The sequence below is a fragment of the Mesitornis unicolor genome, unplaced genomic scaffold, assembly GCF_000695765.1.
Source record: "Mesitornis unicolor isolate BGI_N332 unplaced genomic scaffold, ASM69576v1 scaffold47906, whole genome shotgun sequence".
Classification (NCBI taxonomy): Eukaryota; Metazoa; Chordata; class Aves; order Mesitornithiformes; family Mesitornithidae; genus Mesitornis; species Mesitornis unicolor.
In genome coordinates, this window is record NW_010194171.1 from 16,874 (window position 1) to 43,500 (window position 26,627).

The window sequence follows — 26,627 nt, forward strand, 5'->3', positions numbered from 1 at the left end:
TAAAATGTCCTGATCACTTCAATTTTTTATGTATTAGAGCTTCTTCCTCTCGCCTCGCTAATAACCTTTCTCTTATGCAATATTTTATACTGGATTGCCATATCTGTTTGAAGAAATCAGCTGACAAGGTACAGAGTTATTAGGAGTGAGCTTTCAGATATTTAGACCCTGGATCTGCATTCTGCCCGTCTTCACAAAACTTAGGAGAACTGAGTTACCACTGGGAAATAATTTCCTCTCTCAAATGTGAATTTTGGTTGGATTTGACCGGTGGGGTCAGAAGTTAATAGTGGAAACCAGTAGAACAAGGTGGGTGTATAGAATTCACTTGGATTAACTTTGCATACTGCAGCGTTTAGAGTCTAATCTAAGATTATAATTTGGGGCTTTAATTGCTGACTGTAGTCAATGATGAGAGGTAGGTGCATGTGAAAAGCCTTCTGAGACATATGCCTTTTCCTTAAATGCAGAGGGAGTTTGGACATTTTGTCTTGGGTTGTTTAGCCATTTTAAAGTTGTTGGGTGAATCCTATATCAAGTGGTTCAATGAATCTTATATCCAAAGTGAATCAGGATGAAAAGTAGCTGCTGTAATCTTGCAGAGCAGGAACTGAGGAGGAACAGAGCCGCTTAATGGCGAAGGTGGGAGGGGTGCAAGCAGATAAGAGCACATTTGCCTAGTTGGAAGACTCAGCATATGAGGCTGATACCATTCTTTGCAGAAGTTGGGATTACAGTGCCTATAAATGCACAAAACTTTCCAAAGTGGCCACTGCATCTGTTTCTAGGTGTTCAGCTTGAGATGTCTGAAAGTAGCACGGAAAGTTACAGATGGTAATTTTCGTAACTCAGGAGACAAAAGCTTTTTAAATTCACACAATTTGGAGGTTTGAAACTGCCAATCACCCTTAAAAAATAATTAGGAACAGGAAAGCGTTGTCTTGCCAGTGTTGCTTCCTGCAGCGCCCAAGTTTTCCATCCAAAATTTGCTTAGTGAGTGAGAGCTAATTGGATCACAGCACCAGCTGGCTCTGCTGTGGACAGGAAGGCAGCATTGAGTAGGGGTGACAGCTCCTGAGTCTGGATCCAGCAATGGTGGATTGTCCAGGTCTTCACCTCCGGTTCCTAGGCACTGGATGTGTTATCTATCGGTATATTGCAGGTAGCTGTGTTATAAGGAATTTCCTTTTTGACCCTACTTTTATAAGCTGAAGTCCTGATGCTCATGTTTAAGACAACAAGGAGTTAAGACTCATTTGTATTATCTGGTAAGCTTATCTTGGCAAAAAAAAAAAAAAGGTGGAGGGAGAGGGAACTTGAGAAGCAAAAATTAAATGTCAGCAGATCTGTGACAGACTTGCATTCCTGTTTGGCAACTTGCCATGGAGCTAGTGGAAAGCAAAATTACTGGCACTGTTACAGGGGAACTGACCTTTCCTGGCTGAAGGAGTGCTTCTGGTTAACTGTTTAGAAACACAAAACCTCTCTGCTGGATTCACATTTTCAAAGCAAGGATATAGAAGCTTGAAAATTGACTTTGTCAGAAATTCTACAAATCCTTCCAACTGTTTAAGAAAAAACCCAAATGCCCAGAGCACTTAACTGCTTTCTGCGGCTGCAGTTTGGTGCTGTGTTATTATTGGTAAGGAGTGATCGTCTGTGTGGTGCTGTTGCTAATGGACTGTTAATTCTGGTCTGTCTTACAGTCTGTTCATCTGACATGTGGAGAAAGCAGTAGATAGTGATGTCTACAAAAGTGCTCCTTTTATCATACAAGAAAAGCCCCTGTCAACATGGGGTCAGTAACTGCCATAGGCTCCTAAGAGTATTTCCATCTATGTTTGAGGTGGTGGAGCCAGCCAAAAGTATTTTGTGTGGATGTTGCTCCTCTGGCTATTTACAATAACCAGTCTAGGCTGACGGTATAGGTATTTCTGGTCTGCCTATGCTGATAGCTTGTCCTTTTAATTGAAGATGCTGTATTGAATCTGCCCTCATGGCTTCTGGAGAGCCTCATGATGTTGAGAGGATAGAGGAGGTAATGATTTCTGGTTTAGGAATGTGGGGTGAATGGTGTGAGAAGCGGCTTGCTCCCCAGGTGACTACATCAACCATACAGAAATGGCTGTGATTCAGTTTTGGATTACTTAGGTCAGGGAGCCCACTGCTGTATAGAAATGGTAAGGAGATGAAATGTAGATGAGCAGTGCAAGAAGTGGTGCCTGAAAGGATGAAGCATGGAGGTTGCAGGTTGTACCTGATGGCCTAAGAAGTTTTGTGTATCCTCTTACCCTTTCTGCTCCCTGTGGACCTGCTCTAGACCTGAACCTCTTCTTCCCACCAACTTTCATTTTTTGTTACGAAACACATCATTAAATCTAGGGGAAACTGTGTCGGTGTGACGTCAGCCCTCCTGTGAAATGTGGAGTTCCCGTTGCTGTGATCCCAAGGGGCTTTCTCAGTGTATTAATCTCCATTTCCACACGGTGCATTGCTGGCACCCATCTGAAGAGGAAACAAGCCAAGCAAGGGAGTTTCACATCAGTAATTTTATTACTGAGGGTGAGGAGTTGCTTCCTGGATTTCCACCAGGGAATCCACTGAATTTCATAACTTTACTTCTAAAGCAGGATGCACTGTGGGTTAAGTAGAGAAAATGTTTTGCCACACTGAAGATTTGATGGAATGCCTCTTGTGCAAACATGACCAGAGAGCACAGTTGTGATGGAAACCCTGTGAGTAGTGCGTAGGAGTTGCTATGCTGTGTTCAGGTACGTGTAGCTCAGGGTTTCACTGCTGCCAGATAGAGCCTGTGCTCAATGTGTTCTGTTTGCTCCACCTGAATGCCTGAAACCTGAAAACTGTATTTCAACTCTTGCGTTATGGCTCTGTTGCTTTTTAATTTAGGCCAAAGTTGTGCTGAAGCGTAGGAAGCAGGGAGCTCAGGGAGAGTTACTTGGGTCAACCAAGCCTGACTGATTTAGTAGTGTTGTTATTTATCTACTTAAAGTTTAAGACCTCATTTTTACATTTGTGTTCTGACTCTGTCATTTGGTTGAGCAGGGTGATATTTGAGTGTCTCACACTCGCTGTCCTTAAACTGCTGAGAAGGTAACAGATGTTGCCTGGTCGGATTTGGAAAGTTACCCCAAAGATCGGATCTGTGAAGGAAAGCTCCTGGATGTGTTTGTCCTCCCATCAACCCTGCTAATGCAGGGATAGTAGGTCAGTGTGACTGGCAGGTTTCTGCCCTCTTAATCCTGAGCAGCTGGAAATCTGTCCTGTTTGGGAACAGTAACAGCTGCTACTTCACAGATGAACTGAAAAAATCCTTACCTGATTCATATTTAGTGCTCTGTTACTTGTATTTCCTGCGGACTAGGTGGCATCTGTAGCAAAACCATCTGCAAACAGTGTGCTCTTGGCGCCTTTGGATAGCAGGAACTAATTCGTAAATTTATATTAAAATAATATATAAAATATACATAAATATAAGTACAGGAACCTGTATTGATAAATTCTGTGCATATACATGCCCCCTCTAAAAGTTAGACGCCTTGTCTGTGTTTTCTATGCCTCGGTGAACATGACTATTTTTTGGGTCGATATTTATACATCCTACATTTTCATTTTATCTGAGCACTGTTCTGTTGATGGCTGATTAGTCTGTATAAGCTATTGACGCAAAAACTGTAATTGGCTTTCTCATCATTAGAAGGCATGCCTTGGAGGGCTCCCTTATTTACATTTGTTAGCTGGACACTGTAAAATAGAGGTTCTTCCCTCTTCTGCTTTTCTCTCCAGAAGTAGAAGAAAATACTGTTTTCATCTAAGTGTTCTGAAGAATTTATCTAGAAGAGATGAAAAAAACCCACTTTTTTGGGTGTCTCTTTCTCCCACCCCACAAATTGTCCATCAGTTCTTAGCTATTCTGGATGGCAGCGATACAAAGCCAGCTATAGCTCTTCCAATCTCCTCTTCAGTAACTGTCAATAACACAATGACTTAATTATCTTCCTTACCTTTTCTTGAAAGTTTTCTTGAAAGTTTCTTGAAGGTTTTTTCTTGTTCTTTTTCTGTTGTGAAATACTGGAAGTGTCATGCAATTAGGTCTGAAATATTGGAATATCGGGGTAGGTTGGTGTAGAAATGCCCACTGTCATTTGGAGTAATAAGGAGAAGGCTAGGGCAGGAAAGTTTTTGGGTTGGTTTTTTTTTTTTGTTAGATACCAGCTGATTTAGGTGGAAAGAAGTCATACAAGTGATCTGGCTGTTACGCTTAGCCACAGATGCGATGGCAGATGCTAGAACTGGCAGGAAGGTGTAAGCAGTTCTCAAAGGGTGCTGGGATGTGAAAATAGAGAGGAATTCCTTTTTCCTCTGCTGTTGTCTGAAGATTTGATTAACATCAGTTTGCATCCTCTTCAATTTGGAAAAACCCACAGGATTTGGATTATGGGTTTCTCTGCATAGCTGTAGCACTTTGCATAGCTATTGCCAAAAGGCAAATCTACAGCATTTGAAAAAAACAGGAATTTAAAAGAAAGATTGCCTTGCCTGGTTCTCTCTTGCTGTTTGCCTTCTTAATCTTTTCTGGCCAGTAGTAAAGGCTATTTCAAAAGATTGTAAGCCACAGACAGGATCATGTGTTCAAAATAGTTACTGGCATTTGAGCCTGGGTGTCTTGAGGTCAGGCTGATGCCCTGTGTGCCTGTTTTGCGTGGTAGTTGCTCAGGGATGGCTGCTGAAGGCAGTGCAAATCTTGCAGCTTTGGGGAAGTTGTTCAGCCACCCCAATCTTTGTGTACAGTGGTGTAAATAGGTGGGAGTTTATTTTGAAATGAGAGAGACTTATGCTAGGAGCTACTGCCAAAACAAATCTGATACGGATGTTGGTTACTGCCTTCTGGGTGGGTTTCATTATGATTTCTAGTAAAACAGTACGAATTTTTGAGCTCTTGTCTGTTCTTACTGGAAAAGATTATCTGAAGAGTCTTAATTTCTCTGTAGAATGTGTGGGAAGAGCTCTCTATTGACTCAGTTTCTGTAAGAAAAATCTCTCTTAATTGCAGCAAACGTGCAGTTCTGTTAGAAAATAAGTTTTGCTGCCAGGACGTGGAAGAAATGTCTGTCCTTTTTAGCTGTGTCTGCTTCTGATGCTTGGTTTTTCCCCACTTAGTAAAGGATGCTAACAGTTTGTTCTTAAAGGAGGATTTGATTGCTGTGAAGTGGGATTGAAATGATGCCTGTTGCTCTTGCTTCCTAGACTTAGGAAGCCCTTCATTTGTCCAGGACATCACCCCTACCTTTTTCCTTTAAGTGAAGCAAGCCAGTTACTCACATGTGCTCTGGTGTCGTGTAATTCCACTAGGAAAAATTTTGAAGGGTCAATAAATTAGATGAACTATCTCCAACAGATCCCTTAGGAAAAGGACTGTCTCAAAAGTGGTTTTGAGGATGCTGTTAAAGATGTACAAGGTCAGCCCGGGCTTTTCTTCCGGATCACGTCCCTGCTATTGAGGATGTGCAGTTGCTGGTGGGTATAGGGCTTTGTGTGGACTGGGAGAACATGTCCAGGACAGCATCATCACCCCTTGAAACTCATGTGCCTTTTCTTTGCTTATGTTGTATATCCATGCGTGCACAAGATGTGCTTTCAGAACCAGCCTGGCATTTTCTTGTCAACCTCTGGAAACTTCTAAGAACAAACATTTGCTGTTTTGGTGACAGTGAGGTGTGACACTGATCCGATGTTCCTTCTGGACTTAACTGTTGCGTCTGTATGTGCTGAATGTTTATTGTCTTGGATAATTAACAAAATCCACAAAAGCAGGCTGTGTAAATCTTGCAACGTGTATTTGTGGGAGTTTGTTCCTTGCTTCTATATTTGCTTTCAGCAAAGGAGGCTGTTGCCAGGTGCACTCTTTAAACCTAGAAACCAGCTGTAAGCCCTAGACTCGCTGAGCCACTGCCTAAGCCCTGAGAATGCAGGTGCACATTGAGGGGGAGGGTTATCTTGATATTTTTCTCTCTTAATAAGGTATTTTACATTGGAGAGAAAAACTTGGACATATTCTGTGATCCCCTCTTCCAGATAGCAGCAGCTTTATAATTTTGGCCACAAACAAGTGCACAGCTAACAAACAGATGGCAGTGAGTGCCCAAGAAGGCTGTGTCTAGATGGTATTAGGATGAACAATTTGTCATATTCTGGTGGCACGGATTTGTTAATTAGTGTGAGTAACTCCAAGCAGACCAGCATCTGACAATAACCTCATTAAAAATGAGGGAGGGCCAAAAGACTCGGTGTAGCAGCTCCCATACAATCTCTGTGCCCAAATGAGCATCGCCTCTCTAGTTCAGTGAGGCAAGGAGCTAGATCAATTAAAACCAGGAAGGAGCCCAGTAGGTTTCAAAGGACTGAATGCATGGTGGTGATGGGCTCACAGATTATATTCTTGTCCTTGTTTCACAAGATCCTAGAGTACAGTCTAGATGGGAGCCAGTGGAGAACAGAGAAGGACTGGCAGCTGATTTGTTCAGTCCATTCCAGGATTGGTTTTAAAGGTGTTTAAGGAAACTGTATCTTTAGATATTTTCTTATTTTCTTCCATAGCTCCTAAAGAAGGGAGGTGGGATTCTGTTTTTAAGGAGACCAACAGTCGGTGTGCTGGTAGCACAAGTAGCTACTGAAGTGAGCTGCCAGGCTTGTGATCCCATCTTAAGGGGGTTACACATATCGCCTAACTTTAGCACAGAGCTCGATGTCTCTCAGAACGTGCTTTGTAGGTCTGCTCTTATTTCCCTGGCCTTTTTATAGACTACAGGTTTACCAGGAAAATGAAACAGCGCCAGGAGTCAGGTCAGTTCTTTAACAGCTGAGCTCTTAGAAGAGGAAAGGTCGATGCATGGATGGGACCAAAAAGCCCAGCACAAGAACAAGACACCTAATCAAAAGCAGAGACTAAAGGACATCTGGTTATTGTATTCCACAGCCATTTCTGTAGTTATGCAGCAGGGAGGAAAAGGTTTGTGCTCCAAAAAGCTCTAGCAAAGCTTATTTTCACCTTCTCCCCTTCGCCTTGTCTACTCAACTAAAAATCTTCGAATCTTCTTTTGAAAAAGCAAATTTTAACGTATGTACAATTTGTATAGCTTTTCAATAAATAGCTTAAAGAGTACAAGGGTGTTTTGGACTCTTGAGAGACTGTGTTATCTGTCAGTAATGCAAGCAATCATCACAGATTAATATATAGCTCACAAAAAGCTCCATGTATCTGCCAAAATGAGGTCACTCCCAAAGCTTTGGATTTTGTAAGTTGTGCATAAGCATCTGACACATCCTATAGCAAGAGGGGATTTCTGCTTTTTTACTACCTCTCAGTTCTTGTATGGCTTGGAGTTTTTAGTCTGTAGGGAGAGGAAGGTCATGGTCCTTAAAAAAAGCAAACACAACCCACACCCCCCAACTGCACCACTAATCTGATTATTCAAGAAAATAAATGCGTGGGTCTGAGAATTTAGAACATTCAGCATCACTGCATTTTTTTTTTCAAAAATGTTCTTTGTTTTTTGAGAAACTGTCAGAACAAATGGTGGTATTTGATAGAAATGCTGGTTGTACAGGACCTCCGGAGGTCATCTGATCCCAACCTCCTGCTCAGAGCTGAACTTTCACCATTGCTAGCTTGCACAAACCATGGCTTTGCCAGGTCTTGAAAACCTCCAGAGATGGAGATGTGTAACCTGTCTGTGGGTTACACTGTCCTCCTGTTAGGAAAGATTTTTTTTTTTAATGCGTAACCTGAACTTTCAAGCTGCCACCTGTGGCTGCTGCTCCATGTTATACCATCCAATACAGCTGGGAAGCATTTGTTTGACTCCGTCATCTCTGCAGCTGCCCTTCACATTTTAGCTGGCAGGTAATTAGGTTACTCCTTAGTCTCCTCCTTGCTAGCCTAAAAAAGCCCATATCCCTCAGCACTCCTTGTAGGAGTCATTGTAGGGCTCTGGACCCCGTTTTGACATCTTTCTTGAACTGGGGAGCCTGGATGTAGTATTGAGTGTGCAACCTCACTAGCACTGAGTCGGGAGGAATGATAACTTCCCATGATAGGCCAGCCATGGCCCTCTTAATGTAGCCCAGGACATGGTTTGTGTTACTCACAACAAGGGTGCACCTTTTCAGCTTTTTCAGCCTGACACCCCTTGTAATGTTCAGGTCCTTTTTGGTAGGGCTGATCTTCCCATCTGTGCTGATTATTGGATTATTCCAGCCCAGGTGCAGGACTGCACGCTTCTGGTTGAACCTTGTGAGGTTTCTCTTGGCCCACCCAAGTTTCACAAGGTCCATCTGGGCTGAGGTTCTGCCATTTGCCTTTTCACCCACCTCCTCTAATTTGGTGTCATCTGCAGACTTGTTGAGGGTGCAGCTGTGCTTGTACCGAGGTGCAGTCACCATCATCAGAGCGATCCCTGGAGGCTGGCAGTGCTACAGCAGCTCCGGTGGGTGACTGCTGGAGGAAGGCTCCTGTTATAAAACACGTTCCCTCTTGTACTTTGCACAGCAAATTAACTGTGGGTTGTTGGTAAAAAAAAATGAGAGGGGGGCCAGAATGGAAACATCTGAAATTTGCTTCCTTCTGAAGAGTGTGACTGGAACACAGTTAATTATTATCTATTTGGTGGTAAGCAAGTACGTGTTTGCTGGTAGCAATTAAACTATTGTTTTAAAGATTAATGAGTGGGAGAGACATTGGTTTTGCATTAACACACAAGCGCCTTTTAGAGCAAAGGCCTTGGGCCAGCACGTGGTGTGCGGCTGCCTTGTTCTGAGCAGCAGCTGCATGTACCCTTCATGCTCCAGCTTACAGTGATTTTATAAACAGAGATTGTTCATGTCTTCTACTGGCAATAATGAAGAGAGGCTGAAATAAAGTGGCTGTTGAGACCTTGGCAGCAAGAGGTTCACCTGGATAAATGAGAAGCCAATTTTGTAAATACTTGAAAATGACTGGTCTTTGCTGACTGCCATTTCTAATGGGAAATTTGCTGGTTGTGTTAGTGATGCCCTTTTCATGAGTTTATCAGCACTTGTGGTCCTCTGGTGAGGGAGCCTGGCCAAGGAGAAAAATTCTGTAGCAGGCTTGGCCCCACAAAATGTACTCTTTGCATCTATTTCTGGCAACCTGCTTTGGCCACTGGACATGTGCTTATGGGTCAGAGGCTGGGCAGTGTCTAACAGGGCATATTAGATGTCAGCTCACCTTGGAGGAATGCTATAGCTGTGTTTCACCGTGCTTTGGTGCCAGTGATATTGTCCAGTCCTGTGTAACTAGATAGGCAAAAACAAAAATTGGAGATTATCTGGACGCCTTCCTGTGCAACCTCATCTAGGTGTTCCTGCTCCGGCAGGGGGATTGGACTAGATGATCTTTTGAGGTCCCTTCCAATCCCTAACGTTCTGTGATTCTGTGATTATATGAAATGAGGAAGAGCAGAATATGTCTTAGTTGATGTTAATGCAGCAGATTCAAGCTCTGCGTGTGATAGGGTGGGGAAAATCCTCTGTTAGGTCAGTTGGGCAAGGGCTCTGGCTACAAGAGGGGACAGGGGCAGTAAAACCTCTGTGGACTAAACAAAAAATTATATTTCATAATTAAGGAGTACAGGGTTTTCTGCTTTGAAAGTGGACAAGCAGATGTGTCTCTGCTGGCCTGAAAATTTGTCTGTGTGCTGCTGCCAATTCCAGAAGAATGACTGCATTTTAAGAAGCGCCTGGTTTTGTTTTCTTCTGTTAGCTTGCCATGGCCTAGCTTTTTTGTTCTCATCACCGTCTTTAGCTAAAAAACATCATCCAGCTATTGTGTGTGGTTCCCTTCCGTGCAAGGCCCTGTGTAGACCAAGCAGAGGATTGCCCGTGAGGGTGCAGCTTTTATAACCCCCAAAAGGATTTGTCAGGACTGAGCTCCTTTATTAATACATTAATAGCTTGCAGTTATGAACCCTGTCAGTACCCTTTTAATTGTACATAATTGTTTATTTTAAAAGTTGACATTATATTGCAGTGCTCTCTTTGGGAGAGCACTCTGGGAGTGCTGCTACTGTGTGCCACCTCCGAGTTTTTGGGAGCTGGCTGGGAAGTTCAGGGAGATCAACGACAGATGAGCTGTTAAGAGATCGCCTGCATGGAAGAGCACAGGGTGGATAGTGGCAAAGAGTAAGTGCCTACTGACTTTTTTGGGAAGAGATGCTCACTTTGATATCAGGTAGACTCCATCAAGCACCAGTGATATGGGTGACAGGCAGAAGGCTGGCATCCCACTCACCTCCAACCTCCCTCAGAGGTTTTTTTCCTCATCCCTAGTACATTTTCCCTCATGGTGCCCCAGGGCTTAAACCTCTCTCAACTTGAACGCCAGTTTGTGCTTGAAAGTGAAATAACCTAGTTTTCAGCCATTCATTTGAATTCTGGCCTTCTGAGAGAAAGTGTCACTGTCTAAAATGAGGAAGTTCATACGCTATGTCAGGAGATTGGATGGAGACGTGAGCTCCTGTTGCTCTCTGTGGGTTTAGGAGCACATGAAGAACATGGTTTACTCTCTCTTCCATCAAACTGAGTGACCTGCAGGCTTGAGACTGTGAGAATGAGAGCAATCTGTTGGTGATGGTGCAGAACAACTTGGAGGTCCTGGAGGGAGTTTTAAATGAAGGCTAATTATTGTAATTGTAATGACTAAAAAGTGTTTGTGTATCCTTTTTCACCCTGGCAAAAACCACAAACCTGTTGATGTTACTTTAATGACTAATGTACCCTCCTTTACCCTAGCATTTGGCTTTTTTCTTTCCCAGGCTTTTTGTAAGTTTCTTAAAATAAAAAAACTGTAGACTGGTGCAAGTAGAAAGGTAGCTGAATTGTAAATTTAGCTTCTAATTTTCTTCTTATAAAGAACATTTTCCTGCTGTGCAGACAACTGTGCTATAGAGGCTTCATCAGAAGAGCTGCTAGTACTGCTGGCTACCAGTAAATGTTGTTTTCCATGGAGATTTGGTAATTCAGCTCCTAATGTTCTGCAGGCTTAGATGCATTGAGCGCTGGCCTGGGTATCTGTGCCAACAGAAACTTTCAAGTGCTGATGGAGTTATGGTGAGAAAACTGCACATCTCCCATGCTTGCATTGCCCCTGGGCTCAGGTTTTACCAGAGTTTCCAAAGCAGTTACTTGCTGGTGTGGTTCTGCCTATGCTGGGAATGGGTCACCAGTCTGTTTTCCTGCATTTTTAAGTTGTTTCTGGCATGGGCAGGCCCTCTCCTGCAGTGGGGCAGCCGTGGAGCTGAAGCCTTCCCTGGGGCTGGGCTTTGGTGACCTCATTGCCTGGAAGTTATTGGGATCTGGGTCCCCCTTTTAGGGTCTTCCATGAAAATCGGACCTCCTCTTCCTTTCAGCATCCTCACCACTGTTCTGCAGTACTTGGTGGGTACCGTGGGTTAGGTTAGCTAGTGGCTAAATTAAAATATTGTTTAGGTTTATTCTGAATGTATAAAATATGTTATTACATTTGAGACAGGCAGCTGTTGACTGGGATGGTGACGAGATGTAAGTGTGTTTTTTCTTAGACTTTCTAAGAGACCGTATTAATGCTGAATTTACACCAGGATGCTGCTCATCCACAGAGCCCAGTGCTCTGTGCTCCTTTGGGATGTGCAGTCCTGCATGGCAATTAACACTTTAATGCCTTGGCTCTTCACAAAGACTTTGGGCAGGGTGGTGTGGTGTAAGCTGCCTGAAAGCAGCAAAGGGCATGGTTAAATGAATTTCTCTTCTGTGGAAAACCAGCAGCCACTTCAGAAGGAAGTGCATCAAGGACCTTGGTCGGAAGGAAATCACTGCGCTGATTGTGATGACTTTGATTTCCCTCCCCAGCTTGTAGATGAAGGACCTCTGACACATAACTCCTATTTTTCCATGGTCACTTTGGGGTGAAGTACCTCTCTGTGTGATGGGGGAAGGAAGCAAGAAGAGCTTGCTGCTATTTCTGGGCACTGTAAGGGAAACTTAGTGTGCTTGATTTCCTTTTGAGACTTGTGTTTAAATTATGAGTCTGTCTGCCCTGCCACTGGGCAGGGAGGGAAGGGTTTTTTCCATTACCTTTACAAATAACTGGGGTGTCTCAAGTGTGAAGGTATTTGATGCAGCTGGTGTTGAGAAGGTGTAGCCAGCAGTTTGCTGGAGAAATGCACCGTTAGTCTGCTTATTTCCTCTTTGTGTCAGGGATTTTTAGCCACTTCCCAAATGCCCACCATTTCTTCGCATTAAAACCCCTTCCTTTACTCATAAGACTTCATCTTTCTCAATTTTGTATTCTGTATGCTGTACTCCTTTCCCCCGTTTCAGCCTCAGACTCCTTCTCTGTATATCATGACATGTAAAGTTTTAGTCATTATTTTTTTTCTGTCAGTCATGTCTGGTCAAAGACATTTCCTGTAGTTATAAACTGGGTAATTCCAGTTTATTTTAAAAAAATCATTGAAGTGTAAACAAAAACTGTCTTCATGGAGCTGGATGTGCAATTAATTGAATGTGAAGCTTACAGTTGAAGGGTGGTGTTTCAGTGCAAAGCAGGTCAAAAAATGCTACTTTTAAATAGAAAGAGCCGCCTTCTCAGAAAACCTGTTTATGCTGTATAGTAATGTAGTACTTCCAAAACATTTCCCTAGAGTGATTAATGGTGCATCAGATAAAAATCCACCCTGACTTAAACCCAGGGAGTGCCATTCTCAGTGTGTTCTTGACATGCTGTAACTTCGCTGTTGCGTTTTCTTTTGTTTTGTTTCTCAGTGATTAAACCAGCATCATGAGGTATTTATGGCTCAGACAGGTGCTTATTTGTAGGCCATCAGCTGTCCTGTTTTTGACTACGAACGCCATAAGACAGTTCTTCCACATTACCTGTTTGTGTGGGAACTGCTGTCTTAGCAGTGCTTAATCCAGTGAGGATAGACGTGTCACTTCCAAGTAAAAGGTTGGGAAACAGTAACGCTGGTGTGGGTGTTTTTAAAGTGCCAGGATTAGTGTGGTAGATCTTCTAAATGTGACTCTGAGGGTTCCTTTGTCTCTGATGCCAACTTTTTTTTTTTTTTTTTCAGGCACAGCTGGAAGCTCAGAGGGCGACTCAGGATTTTCAGAGGGCTACTGAGGTGCTGCGCGCTGCAAAAGAGACCATTTCGCTTGCTGAGCAGAGGCTGCTGGAGGATGACAAACGCCAGTTTGACTCTGCTTGGCAAGAGATGCTCAACCATGCTACTCAGAGGGTAAGACAAACTTCCCCATCATCTGTCTTTTCCATATTTTGTGTTCTGTGGTGTACGAGGCTTAGTTTCTGTAAGACCAAATTATTCTATTGGTCCAGATACATGACACGTAGGAAATGAAGCTACAGAAAATTAGGAAGCCTAAGGTTAAATGATTTGGGCCTTGCACTGCTACTGCGACAATTCAAGTTCTCTATGTGGCTGTGCTAGTAACTGGTAGAGTAGCTCTCTAAAGAAAAAAATAATCTATATGATAGGGATAAACAATGTCTTAGGGCATATTTGCATTTGGAGTTATGCCTGTATAATTGCATAGGGATGGCTATTCCTCAATAGTCGTGTTACAGAAACTCTTATTGTGGAAAAACAGAGACATGTCCTAATTTTAGTGTAACCTGTTCTTAGCAAGTTGAATGAGGCACTTTGCTTCAGAAATGTGTGTTTGAATGTAGAATTACTAAAAATGTGTTGCATTTTAAGCTTGCACGGTGCTCTATCCTGAATTTACTTCAAATTCAGACAAGGTCTCACCTCCTTTGTAAAGCCTTTTTAAAATCTGCAGAAGAGATGTACTGTCTGACAGTGAAAGGTGGTATTCATTTTAGCAGCTGTCAAGAATTTTCCTGTCACTTGCTGTGTCTCTTTTTTTTCCTGTTAAAAAAACCTTGATGCTTTTTTTTTTAACATGAAGGAATCAAAAATCAAAGTTAAAAACCTTTGTTCTGTCAGAGCTCCCTTAATATCTCAGTGAAGCTGAACTTGCTATTGCAAATATTCTAGCATGCCATACAATGCTGGTATTGTCTTGCAGTCCTCAATGCAGTAGCTCTGTCCTTTTGCAGAAGCTTCTCAGTTATAAGAAAGCCTCTATTTAAGAGTGAATTGTGAAAACCAGCTGCCTGATGAAGAAACAGGGAACAAAAAAGGATGTTGGCTGTATGTAGGGGAGAGATGGAAAACATGGTATATATTAAAAAAGGAGAAAAAACCCTTCAAGGTATTGTTTATGGTGTTGTCCCTGTTACCAAGATGAATTTGCAGATGTGGTAACCTCTGTGTGTTTCTGAAGGCGGCCTCACCTTTGCAGTGTGTATGTGCCAGGACACCAGCAGCTCGCGTTTTCCTCAATTGTTGTCCCTGCTCAATACGAGCAGAGTCCAGAAATGCATACATGATTTTTGATTCTCAGAATAGATAGGTGAGAAGATTTGAAGCATCGAAGGAGTTGCTTAGAGCCTCCTGGCTGCTGAACTGCTGAGATCTGGTGGGCAGTGACAGCAACCACTGATCAGCTGCCTCTCTCTAGCTGGCATACCAAAAATTTGTGTTGGGGTGGGTAAGAAAAGAAATGCTAGCAATTCTGAGATTTTTCAAATGAATTCCTCTTTTCCTTGGATATTTCAAGGGGATCCCTGTGCCCTTCTACAACCCTTAATCCTTCCTTGACAGGCTGCAAGAGGAGTACCCCTGAGACGGGCATAACCAGTGATTTAGAGCAGAAGATGGCAGCTAGCAGTGTTTGGTGGAGTCGTGCTGGTGGTGTTGACACGTGTCATCACTGAATGCAGAATGCTTGTCAGAGGACTGATTCAAACCATAATGTCTCTGATGGTTACTGCTGAAGAGTAAATAGGAACCTTAGATTTATTTATTGCAGTTATAGAGTCTCCTAGGCACAGACTGGATTGTATAGAGCACCTGATGGCTCCATGTTACCCAACTCTTCTTGGTGCTTAAAATAGTCTGGCTCAGTTGCCGGAAAGCATGAGGAAAGGAAAGGGTGGGATCTACTAGATCTCATCACGGTGTTGCTGTTACCTCAGATCACGAACTATTAATTATATTAGAAATTACTAATGAAAAAATTGTTTCAGAGGGTGAAGGCTGAGGTTTAAGAAATAGAGTTCCTCTATTTCCACATATAAAATCACTCTTGGAGAAAACTTTTGCACTCTGTTTGTTTGGATTTGCTAGCTTTTTTGCATGTATTTACAAGTGCCAGTTGTACTGGGCAGAGAGTGATCTTGCACTGGGCCTTGCAGAGCCGTGAATCAAGTGCAGAAAAGCACATCTGTGCCAAATGTTAGAAGTGGGCTACTAATTAATTTGTTTCTCTGTTGATAGAAATGTCAGGCAAGAATAGTGTGGTTTTATTTGCTATTCTTAGGCAGAGGTAGCAAGCTCTATTGAATTAATCTGAAATTTGGACGAAAACCCGAGCCCTGTAGCAGCTTGGTAGCTGACAAACAATGCAAACAAAGAGCATAAAGGAAAAGGGAAGGCAAGAGAACAAATGAGACACTTTTTATTTTACAAAGGCAAGTATGAAAATACTGCCAGGTTACTTTTGCACTTGACCCAGTGAATGTGGACAAATACTTGGGTCCCAGAGTAGTAAAAAGGAATGCTATTTGCAGACCCTCACTGGGAGGAAACAGAAATAAGGGTTACTTTTTGATTTCTTCATGGACTGAAAAGCTATTAACACTATATTTAATGTAACAGTTTAACAGGTTACTGTAAACAAGGCTTTTGTAGCCACTAAAACCGAAAATCCATATAATTAAACTGATGAGAAATGGGAGAGTTACTGAAATTTTGCTTATCCTGGGTGGGCTGGAAGCATGACATGTGGAAGATGTTTTTAGTCGTGGAGCAGACGAAACTAGCATGAATAGGTACAGTGCTGTCACTCAGCAATTTTTTTGCACCCTGTGGTTTGAGCTATGTTTCCATAAGCAGGGTGCCTAAATAGGAGCTGGATGCCTGCCCGCCTGCCTATGAAGACACAGCTATTGCCTGTGAATGTCTGTGCTGGAGCTGTGCCTTGACCACAGCACAGCACAGCACAAAACTGTGATGTAATTCTGCAAGCCAGGCAGCTGCTTTACCTGCTTCTGCACTTGATGTGTATTTTTGGGTAAAATCCTGTGGATTTTTTTTTCCCCTAGATGTCCATTTCTCTGCAGACCTGAGATAAGTGTAATGACACTTAGGTTGGGGTTTAGCTCATCCGTTTCAGGTGTCTAGAACATTTACGGCACTTTGGGGTGCAGAGTGCAGGGCTGTAAAAGGGCCAGAAGAGGGAGAATTTTGGAGGGATGTGGGACAGAGATCTTCACATTTATACTCCTGTTTGTAAATCATTCATAAATATGTACAAAAGGAAACTGCTGACAGATGTGTGACCTCAAGCTTTCTGGAGCAGAAAGGAAGATTTATATATATATATATATATATTTCAAGAGAAATTTCTAATTGCTGATGCAGTCTGCAATCTTAAAAAGGTTCTACTTTTACAGTCTTTCCTGAGATATGTTCAGTTCATAAATTCTGGCAGGGAGAAGAAATGTTTTGGCTCTTGATCATGAGACATTTTAAAAAGGAAGGGATGAGGGGAGAGTGAAGAGGGAGGAGGCATGCTCCCTCTTGGTTTAAGTTGGCTTGTGAAGCTCCCTTTGATATTACACCATGAAGTGCCATCTGTCAGTGTAAAATGCGTGGGTGCTTTCATGATGTACAGAGAAGAGATACTTCCTGCAGATAGAAATACTTGGAGAAAAAAGGGGGAAAATAAAACTCTGTGAAAGAAACAACAAAATACCTATCCACATCCCTGCCCTGAAATCTGTGTCACTTCACCCTGGAAATGCAGGGGTTAAATGCAATCCCTTGTATTGCTGATTCTGAACTCCTGGTTTACTGATCTTGGGTTGTCTCTTACCTCTTTTATTTCTAATTCTTCACCAGAAGAGCCATCAGTCTAATTTTTTTGAGAAAGAAACAGTTGTCCAGAGTAGTTATCTGGCTCAGGTGGTCAGTTCTGCTTTATTACATCTTTATTTTGCATCTGCTGTTACTACTGAAATTTTGCCTGGACTCCATCTTTGACTTCAGATCATGCAAATCTTTTGGGAGGAAACAAAACTACTTATGCAGACTTATTCTTTAAAAATGCATGCTCTACACCAGCCTTCCTTTCCTAGACATCTGGGTTGGAAATAGAGGGTACGAAAGGAGAGAAGAGGAATTGATTCATACCTGGTGTTGGGTTTTTTTGCTTTGTTTTCCAGTAGTTGTATCTTGTAGCCTGTGGGAGAATGAGTTCTGCCTGGAATAGGTGATCTGGTAAATAAGGACAGGTGTGGGCTACAGAAATGCCCAGTGAATGCGTGGGCATCCGAGAAGTTCACCCACTCTTGATGTTTTGTGTACGAGTACCTCCCCTGCTCGCCCCAAGGACATGAATGACAGGTACAACATAAGGAGCAGAGGTGTGTCTTGGTTGGTCTTAATTTGAAGATGTCATCCTCACTTTTATCTCTGCCTTTTCCGGAGTGATGCTGTTGCATCTGTGATGGCTTAGGAGCACGAACAAGGCAAGGCTGGTGGTAGAAGCACAGTGACTTCTGTTAAACAAAACAGCTTATTCAGTAGCTGTGACCAAAAGCTTGTTTACAGGTCCATGTAAGACTGCTTTTCCCCAACCATATTATTAGGTCTGATAAAAAGTACTTCTTTCCCACACAAGCCTTGCTGGTCGTCTTCTAAGACCTCTTTAAAAGGTGAGGGGTTTCCCTAGCTCGTCTCACATTGAACCTTCCAGATGTAGAGGTTTGCTGTCAGTTTCTGTCCACCTGCCCTGATGGACAGCTGCTCTATTTAAAGACCATTTAGCTATTGTGGATGAGCTTTTTATTTCTTCTTGTCTGAATGAAATGCTTAAATGCATCCTGGCAGGTGTTGGATCTCCACAGTCCATGCACCTTGTCCCAGGGGAAGGGGGGAGGCTGACTCTGCCCCCTCTGGAGACCTACGTGGGTGATGTGAGCATGATTTCCCACAGGAAAACAAGGGAGTGGGGGGACATGGTTTTCCGTACATCACTGATTTCCAAAAGGATTAAGTATGGAACCTTTTATTTCTTTCTGTATTGAATGTGGGTATATATGGCTGGCAGCAAACTCCATATTTTGTCAGATGTTTTGAGGTGTTTATGATCTGTCATCCTCAAATCCCAGCTCTGCAGAGTTGAGTATTTCTGAGATGTATGATAGAAAGATGTGCAAAATCAACACAATACTGGACACCTAACCTGCTTTACAACCGTGATGCTGGCAGTACCCATCATGTGGTTCATCCCAGATATCAAAGTTGATGCTACTTTTTCCCCAAGAATGAATGTGAGGGATTGACATTAATTGAGCATTGGCAAATTCCAGCCGCTTCGTTATTCTGTACCTTCTAGCATCTTTAAATTGCAGTTTTCTTGCCATGCTACAAAGGCAGCGAACCAGCTTCTGTGCAGTCCTTGGAGCCTACATTTTAATTTGAGACACTTCCACACTAACACCAGCCTTGTCTGATGTATTTCACTAGGGAACTTCGTTGCATCAACCTGGCTTTTGAAGAGTTCTTCAAGATAAGAGGCTGCAGCTTGTTTTCAGGATTCAGGAGAGAGCCTCCTATGAATTTGATACAAATAATTTTTGGTTTATTTTTTTTTTCCTTTCCTCAAAAGCGGGTGCCTTATTTGTATGTAAAACAGTTGAAGAGTATGGGAGTTGAGCATATTATTTTATGTCAAGTCAGAAGAGCCTTTGGAAACCTTTCTTTCTCATAGTTCAAAGTTCTGTAGCAACTTCTTTGTTTAATAACAAGTGATGTGTGCAGGTGAGCATAACATGGCCTGTGGTTGTGGCAGGAGTAGCTCCTGGTTGATGCTGATGCAGTTCAGGTTTGGCCTGTGGCTGTTTCACGCTTTCATTTAGGCATCACAAAGGACAACAGGACAGTTTTCCTGAGAGGAGCAGCACTCAGAGCAAGGCAAAGTTGACTGTTGTCTTTTCCCTGTTCGGTTCAGCCTGAGGGCTAGGATGCTTTCAAAAAATAAGAGATTTGTGGGGAAGGTTATTTAAAATCAAGATTATCTTGAGTATTCTTTCATTCTGGATCTGAGAGCTCAGTTCTGGTGGTGGGAGCCAGTTGGAGCAAATTTGCCTGAAGTTGTGGAGCAGTTGGTTTCACAGCTGAGACATTTGGAAGTGCAGTACTGGCGAAAATTAGGTCCTGCCATTTTTAGTATGGATACCTTCATAGCTGCAAGAGAGGGAGCCTGAAAAGTGCCTGCTTTCTCCTCATTGCCTGACCAATGGAGAGGTGTCACCACTTTTATTTCTTTAAGCAAATTGGTTATCTGAATCTTGACTGCTAGTGCATTAAACAAAACATATTTTCTGACTTACGCCTCTGACAGCTCAAATTTGCAAAATCAAAGTACCCTGGAGAGAATTACTGGCGAAGCATGACTATGGGATACCAGCAGAGCAGTTAATGGAGGGACGTTTAGTTTTCCTCTTGCTTTTGTAGACTTCTGATTGCTGCAGAGTATCACATTTGTTCATAAAGCTTTGATGAAATGGTTGCTTGAGAAGTTTTCTAGGTTGTGTGCAGGGCAGCAGCTGAACTTCATTTCGGTCCTCCCGTCTCTGAGGTTGGCTTTCAGCTCTTTCCATGTGGTGGGACTGCAGCCAGAGGCTGAGCAGCGTCAGGGCTCCCTGCTGGGAAACCACGGGCTCCTGTGAGAGAAGCAGGAGGGAACAGAAACAACGCTGTTAAACATAACTGAGTGACTTCTGCTAGCACTGCTCCGTTACTGAATATTTGACTGGGTTAAAAAATGGATGGTCCCAAAATTTAAGGCTCTTCTGAACTTCCTTCAGGATATCATGCATGAAGCTGCAGCACCTCTGTCGTAATTAACACAGTGTTTGCAAACTTGTCATTGCTGCTCCTTTCAGGAAAGACTTTTCAGTAGGTTCACTGAAAGTAATTTTTCTATACCCTCACTTTCCTGACATGAACTGATTGGAGAGATTATGAGGATGCTGATAATTAAAATGATAAGAAAGGGATCATTTTGTCTTGCCACTTAACCCGTTTTCTCCCTTCTTGAAGGTCATGGAGGCGGAACAGACCAAGACAAGAAGTGAGCTGGTTCACAAGGAGACTGCAGCCAAATACAATGCTGCCATGGGGAGGATGAAACAACTGGAGAAGAAGCTGAAAAGAGCCATCAATAAATCAAAGTATGTTTTATGTTTGGAGATTAATTTATTGGTGCAAGTTGTTTGTGGAGAAATACCTATTCTGTGGGGTTTTTCAAACTTGTGGAAGTGTGTTGCCTTTTGTACCTCTCCGTTTGAGCTTGGCTCTGCATATGCCAGCCTCACAATTGGTTCTGAAATATCTGTCTTTGCATTAACAAACATCTTTTTAAAGCACCTGACTTGATAGACGGGTGAACTAAATGGGATCGGAAACCTTTTGGGGCATATTCTTTGCCTTGTCCTAGTGCGTTGAACCCTTTAGTGACGTGTGGCTTGAGAAACGGGCTGCTGGGATTCACACAGGTGCTGCCTGCAGAGCCCTGCGCGTGGATGCTTTGCAGCTTAGGATTGCTTAAAGTTTGGTTTCTATTTTTAGTTAGGAGAGCAACAAAAGCAAGTGACAGGAACCTGAAAGGTGCGAGACGGCATCGGCGTAGTGCTGTACAGCAGAGTTGTTTACTTCCCAGTGCTGCCAAGGCAAAGCTGCGCAAGAGCTGTTCGTGGGGAAGGAAGCGCACTTCAGAGAGCATGGCCAAGCAGCAAGTGTCGTTCATAATGGTGTCTGTACTTCATGTGCAGTTTTGCTCTGTTGCAAAGAGATGAAACTGCTTTTTACTCAGGACCTGTTTGAAATTTTGGCCCTGCTTACAACCGATTCTTAATCCTCTATGTTCCGCAGTCTTTTTCTCTCTATTTCCAGACTGTAGCTTGTCTAAACAATCTGCTTGCCGTATTTAGCTTTTAATCCCGCCATCTAAAAATGACTTTTTGGTGAAACCAGTCAGCTAAAAATCTATTTTGATTGGTGTTTGCTCAATTCAAGAAAGGATTAGCACTTCTCAATGAAGATCCAAGCACATTTGCTGAAACAGTGTAGCAGCATGGCTTCATAGTGTGCTGCATGCTGTTTGTCTAGCACTGCACAGGGACTGTGAAAAACATCATCCGATCACTAAATGACAGATTCCTCTGGGCAGGAGCAGTAGCTGACAAGTGGTTTGGCTGCTAGGATTATTCCTTACAATAAGATTTAAAGTAAAGACCCTGATAAGTTGTCAGTGGGGAGGTCCTGCATACTTTTTAATAATGACAATGGTACTGAGCCTGATGCTCCAGCCACCTCTCGTGTGATTTGACTCAGATTCTGAGTCTTCATTTCCTTGCTGAAACCACCCTTGTTGGGAGTGTTGTCATTCTCCTCAGGACAAGCTGGGTGTCACTTGTGTGGAAGGATCTCAGCATACTCCTTTGCAGTCAGCCCTGCTGTAAGACAACATAAACCACCCAGACAGGGTGTTTTGGAGATCCTTTAATAAGGGGTGTGCAGAAACGCCAGTTCTAACCTAGTATTAAAGTGGAAGACGCCTGATGGCACAAATGGGTTTATTGTTGATGTATTTGAAGTCGTACTCCATAGGGATGTTGGAAAGGTCAGTAGTTTCTCAGCACTGCAATTTTCACATAAAGGAAAATAGAAATGAGCTGAAAACGTCAGTGCTGTCAGATGGCTCCGTAAATCTGGGAAATGAGGCTGCTGAATTTGTGGCTGCTTTTCAGGAAGGATTTTTAACCGCTCTGCCCTTCTCCTTGGGTGGTGTGGGAGGGTTGGCTGTAACACCTAGGCCTTTCAGGTCCATGCTGTCCATCCTCTGTCTCCATAAACTCATGGGTAGTCATGCTGGGTGAGTTTCTCTTTTCCATCCAAAAAATAATTTGTATTTGCTCTTCACTTCAGTCTGGATTAAGATGTGTAAAGCCTGACTATTTGAAAGCAAGACTAGGTCAGCCTGAAGGAAAGTCACTCAAGTGATTTTCCACGTTGATGAGTGGATGATTATTGGATTGTTTTGGTTTGGTTTGGTTTTGCTTTTAATTTTGTTTCTGGGTGCTTACTTGCTTGTCAGCTATGAATGTGCATATGGCTGCATGTTCTTAGCAGGCACCAGATCTTCTGGCTCAGTGCCTCTGATAAAGCCTCTCTGTAGGATAACGAACTCGCCTGTGTTAGCTGGTTTTTGGAAGTCACTTTCTGCTCCGGTGGCTGGGGTGAAGTGCCTTTCACTCGTCCTGCCATCTACTTAAAAAGCTCTTTTCTTGCCTATGCAATGTCATGGACTTGGACAACAGGATGCAGGACACTGATTGCATCAGTGAAGAATTCGCCAGCCCTGCTGTGTCATGAACCAGGTTTCAATAGGTGCAGGGTCGCAGATGTAAGAGGATGCAGTGACCTGAGGAGATGTGAGGCCTTGCTGTGCCAGCGCGTTGCTTCTGCTGGCATCAGGTGCCCGGCTCTATGTTAGCTGTGAGTGAGGAAGATGCTTACATTTGAGCTCCTACACATCAGGCTGGTGGTATCCCTTTCCTGGCTTAGCTGGCATCTTTCTTGTCTGGTACCGCTAAACATGCCTACTCATACATACATGTAGATGTATTTGTGTATACAATCTCCTCAGGATGGTAGGGGGGGTTGATTAAAAACATAGAAGCTGCAAAATAACAGTGTCAGGGAAATGCAACTTGGTTATTTTGTGCGTGGCTGTGTAGTGAATTCAACCCTTCAAAGCATGTAAGATCAGAAAGGCACAGTTTTACAACCCTGGTTTCTGGTGCATAGTCCAAAATGAAAGCTGCAGTGGGACTTGCAGCTCAGAAGAGCTTGCTGTCAGGGCAGAAATACGACAAGGGTAGTTAACATTCTAGTTCATATAAAACCATAGCTGACTGCTTATTTCTCCCATACTTTCCAGGAGAGCTTCTGAGGGGTAAGGAGGGTTGTGAGCCCTGCTGAAAAATCAGGAGGGTTTTTTGCTCTATCAGTTGATTTTGGCTTGTGGGCTTCGAAACTTTGAGGCTGGAATGTGGTTTCTAGGCTTTGTACTGTACCCTTTGGGCCCCTGTCCTCCTGCAATCTTATAAGCAAGTTTTGCTGGGGGAGTCTAAGATTCGCCTTCTATGGGGAATTTGCGTGTACTGTGGGCTCTACAGTGAGGTGAATGCAGAGAGGATGCCTACACCTGAAGCAGGACGTTGTGTCTAAATATCTTGCAGAATCTAGGCCTGAAGGAATTACACTGTCAACTCCAAAAACTGGAGTTTTGCAATTTGTATTTAGGTCAAAAGCCCCATGAGAAAGAGATGTATTGGAGGGGAAAAGAGAGACATTGAGAGCACATGTAGGTGTTCTATCATCTAGATAGTGGTCTTTCGGGATTACAATGAAACACAAAATTGCTGTGTTAATGTTACGAAGAGCAGCTCCCAGGCCAGGGCTCCTCACTCAGTCCCAGTGATTGTAAACAATTGTTCTTTGTTTTTCCACAGACCTTATTTTGAACTCAAGGCAAAATACTACGTCCAACTGGAGGTACGTATCTGATTCAGATCCATTTGAAACGCTTTACTGCTTACAGTAAACACTGAAATTGCACCTAAAGTGCTCTGACAACTGTCTTGCACTTCTGTACAAAACCAAGTCAATTCAAAACCTCTTGAGCAATTTGCTAAGCACATTTTAAAGATAAGAGAGGCTTTGTTTCCTTGTGTGAAATAAGTGTTTGAACCCTGCTGCTTAATGCCAGAACCAAACAAACACAGTTTGGCTGCCTTTTTACTTCTTGCAGTTTGAAGTCTCTGGGGTTCAAATGCAGTAATTGCTCTCTATTTGAGTGACTCCTGCTGCATGTGGCCCCAAAAAACTGGGAGCCTGGCTCCTCTGAGTGGAAGGGTAGGGTCTGGTGCTGCAGTGTGTGGGATGCGCACAGGGTCAAAGAGGAGCACGTTGCCTTGCTCTGTTGGCCAGAGGTGCAGGAAGGCTCCAGTGGGGCACTAGGTCAGCAGGAGCTTAACTAAAAGAAGATTCCCATTCCTTGCCTGCAATGCAAGGTATGTCCCACACCTTTTTTTGGGGGAAGCCTTTCTCTGAGCTGCCTAAGATGCAGCAGCTCTTTGTAAGCCTCAGAGACTTTGGCACACACATTTTCCTTGCCAGGATTCAGGCTTGGGCTTCCCTCTGCTCCTCTCTTGCCTGCGTAGCTGTGGCCAGCAGCTGCTGCTTCACAGAGTGAACCCTCGCCTGTCCTGGGCTGGCTGCCAGCCCAATAATCCCTTCTGCCCTAAGGCATCTTTTGAGAAATCCCCTTTTCTCCATGGGGTAAGGCCCACTGTTTGAGGGCCTGTTGCTTCTCTGTGGCAGCTGCTCAATGCCTTCCCGAAGAAGGGTGATTGTGTAAAATAGAATACAAAGGACAGCACAGATTGCTTTTAATGTGCAATATAAACCAGAGTTGAGACCGCTACAGATATATACAAGCAGTATTTTACCATTTGGAGACAGGCTGTGTAACACTTTGCAACTCTACAGCAATGTAGAGTGTGGTTTGTGCCTGGGGACACAGAAACTGCTGCATTACAGGGTTTGAGACTTGCTGCGTTCTGGTTTGCAGGTTTAGTGACCAAGAGCTGGTGGGTTTGGTGCTCAGAGGAGAGTGAGGCCCTGGCTCCCATGGTTTGCCATGGTGCTGCCTCCTTTGCAAATCCCACTGCTTGTGCTGGGGTGCTCTTGAATTACCACCTCTCCCACCACCTAGATACCAACCCTGTATCTGTGCCAAGTCATCTGGACACGTAGCGGAGAACTGCATACTGTGAATAGTCTATAATGAAAGCACATCTAATGCCCCTTTTCTTTGTTAGCAACTGAAGAAAACGGTGGACGACCTGCAGGCAAAACTGGCCCTGGCAAAGGGAGAGTACAAGACTGCCTTGAAAAACCTGGAGATGATCTCGGATGAGATTCACGAGAGGAGAAGGTCCACTGCGATGGGGCCCCGAGGATGTGGTGTGGGTGCCGAGGGGAGCAATACCTCTGTGGAAGATCTGTCAGCCAGTAAAGCGGAATCGGACACCGTCTCCAGTGAGTACAGAGTGCTCCGGTGCCTGGGGATATCCCATGGGCTTTGTAAGAGATGTTGGGATGAAGGTTGCTCTGTGTGTTCTGCAGTTTGAAATTTGCTGGCTGTTGTGGGACTGCGGCTGACTTGTCACACTCCTCGTTATTAGAGGAGTTGGCTGTATTCTTTAATAGCCAGTTTTCAAAGGAAAGGGATAGGAGTTGAAGTGCATCAGCTGCTCCCTTAGCATCACTGTTGTTTTTAGTACAGTGCTGTATGACAGGAACAAAATTAATGCACTTCAAAGCACATTTCTTATTTTTAAGCCAGCGATGCCAGTGTCAGTGACTTGCCTGGGGTGGCTGCTGGCTGGTGGAGGTCATTCAGTCAGGTCGCTGGGGTGACAGTGCTGTTTGGAAACACCTTTAGGGTCAAGCACTCATCTTGCAGTGCTGGGCCTGTGGTGAAGGGACTGAAGTTGCAGCTCCAGCAGGACAGAAAGGCATGACGCTGGCGCAGAAGGGGTGCAAGGATACGCTCCGTGGCACTGTAGGATCTCTTGCCAATGTGTGATTCCAGCAGATCGCGTGTGCTGCGAACAAGGGAAGCAAAGCAGCGAAATGCTGATGCAGTGCACTGAGGCTCTGTATGAGACGCCTTTGTTTCTCTGGGGTGACAGCAGCAACCACAGAGCAGGCTCCAAGCTTCGGTCACCTCTGCTTTCTGGTGGCACACGGGGAGCTTGGACTGCAAAGACCAGAAGGGTCTGTTGTGTTGTGAGTTTGCTTCTGTCCTGGCTCTGGGTAAAAGTGGATTTGATGGACATTGCATGTGGCCCACTTTTTCCTACCTCCTGGACACTTTCACCCCTTCTTGGTGCAGAAATTCTCTCTTTGCTGCCCAGTCCTGCAAATCCCAGTTTAATTTGTATTTCAGCTCCATTTCTGCAGGGAAAAGTCTGGGTCAGGGTTGCAGTTCATCATTGCACAACCCCGGTGCCCTGAGCATGCAGTTCCCTCATAGACACTGCTGCGTCTTGCGCTGATTGAGTTCAGGGGCCTGGTATGTAGGGACAGAAAGAGTAAGGAAAGTTAATTCAGAGCAACCACTTGCTGGCCCTTGTGGCCACTGCTGAGGCTGCAGGCAAAGACAGGCTCATTCCTGTCCAAATTGCACAGCCTGCCCTGGGTGGAAGGACTCCAGGTGGTGTCCAGTGCCAGCGCAGATCTGGTTTACAACGGGACAGGACTTGCAGCCTGCCAGGCATAACCACTAAAATAGCCTCGACAGGTTAAGCTCTCACATATTATAACACG

The 26,627-nt window shown here is 43.8% G+C and overlaps 1 protein-coding gene across 1 annotated transcript in view; it reads left to right on the forward strand.

Moving 5' to 3' along the window:
- The window catches only part of SH3BP5 (SH3-domain binding protein 5 (BTK-associated)), a 44,496-nt gene that overhangs the window by 14,807 nt on the left and 3,062 nt on the right, over positions 1-26,627 (forward strand). The window contains exons 3-6 of the mRNA XM_010187696.1: positions 13,146-13,310; positions 20,268-20,398; positions 23,744-23,786; positions 25,115-25,334. Of these exons, the coding sequence (XP_010185998.1) occupies positions 13,287-13,310; positions 20,268-20,398; positions 23,744-23,786; positions 25,115-25,334 (418 nt within the window). The 5' untranslated portion in view covers positions 13,146-13,286. The remainder of the gene's footprint in view (positions 1-13,145; positions 13,311-20,267; positions 20,399-23,743; positions 23,787-25,114; positions 25,335-26,627) is intronic.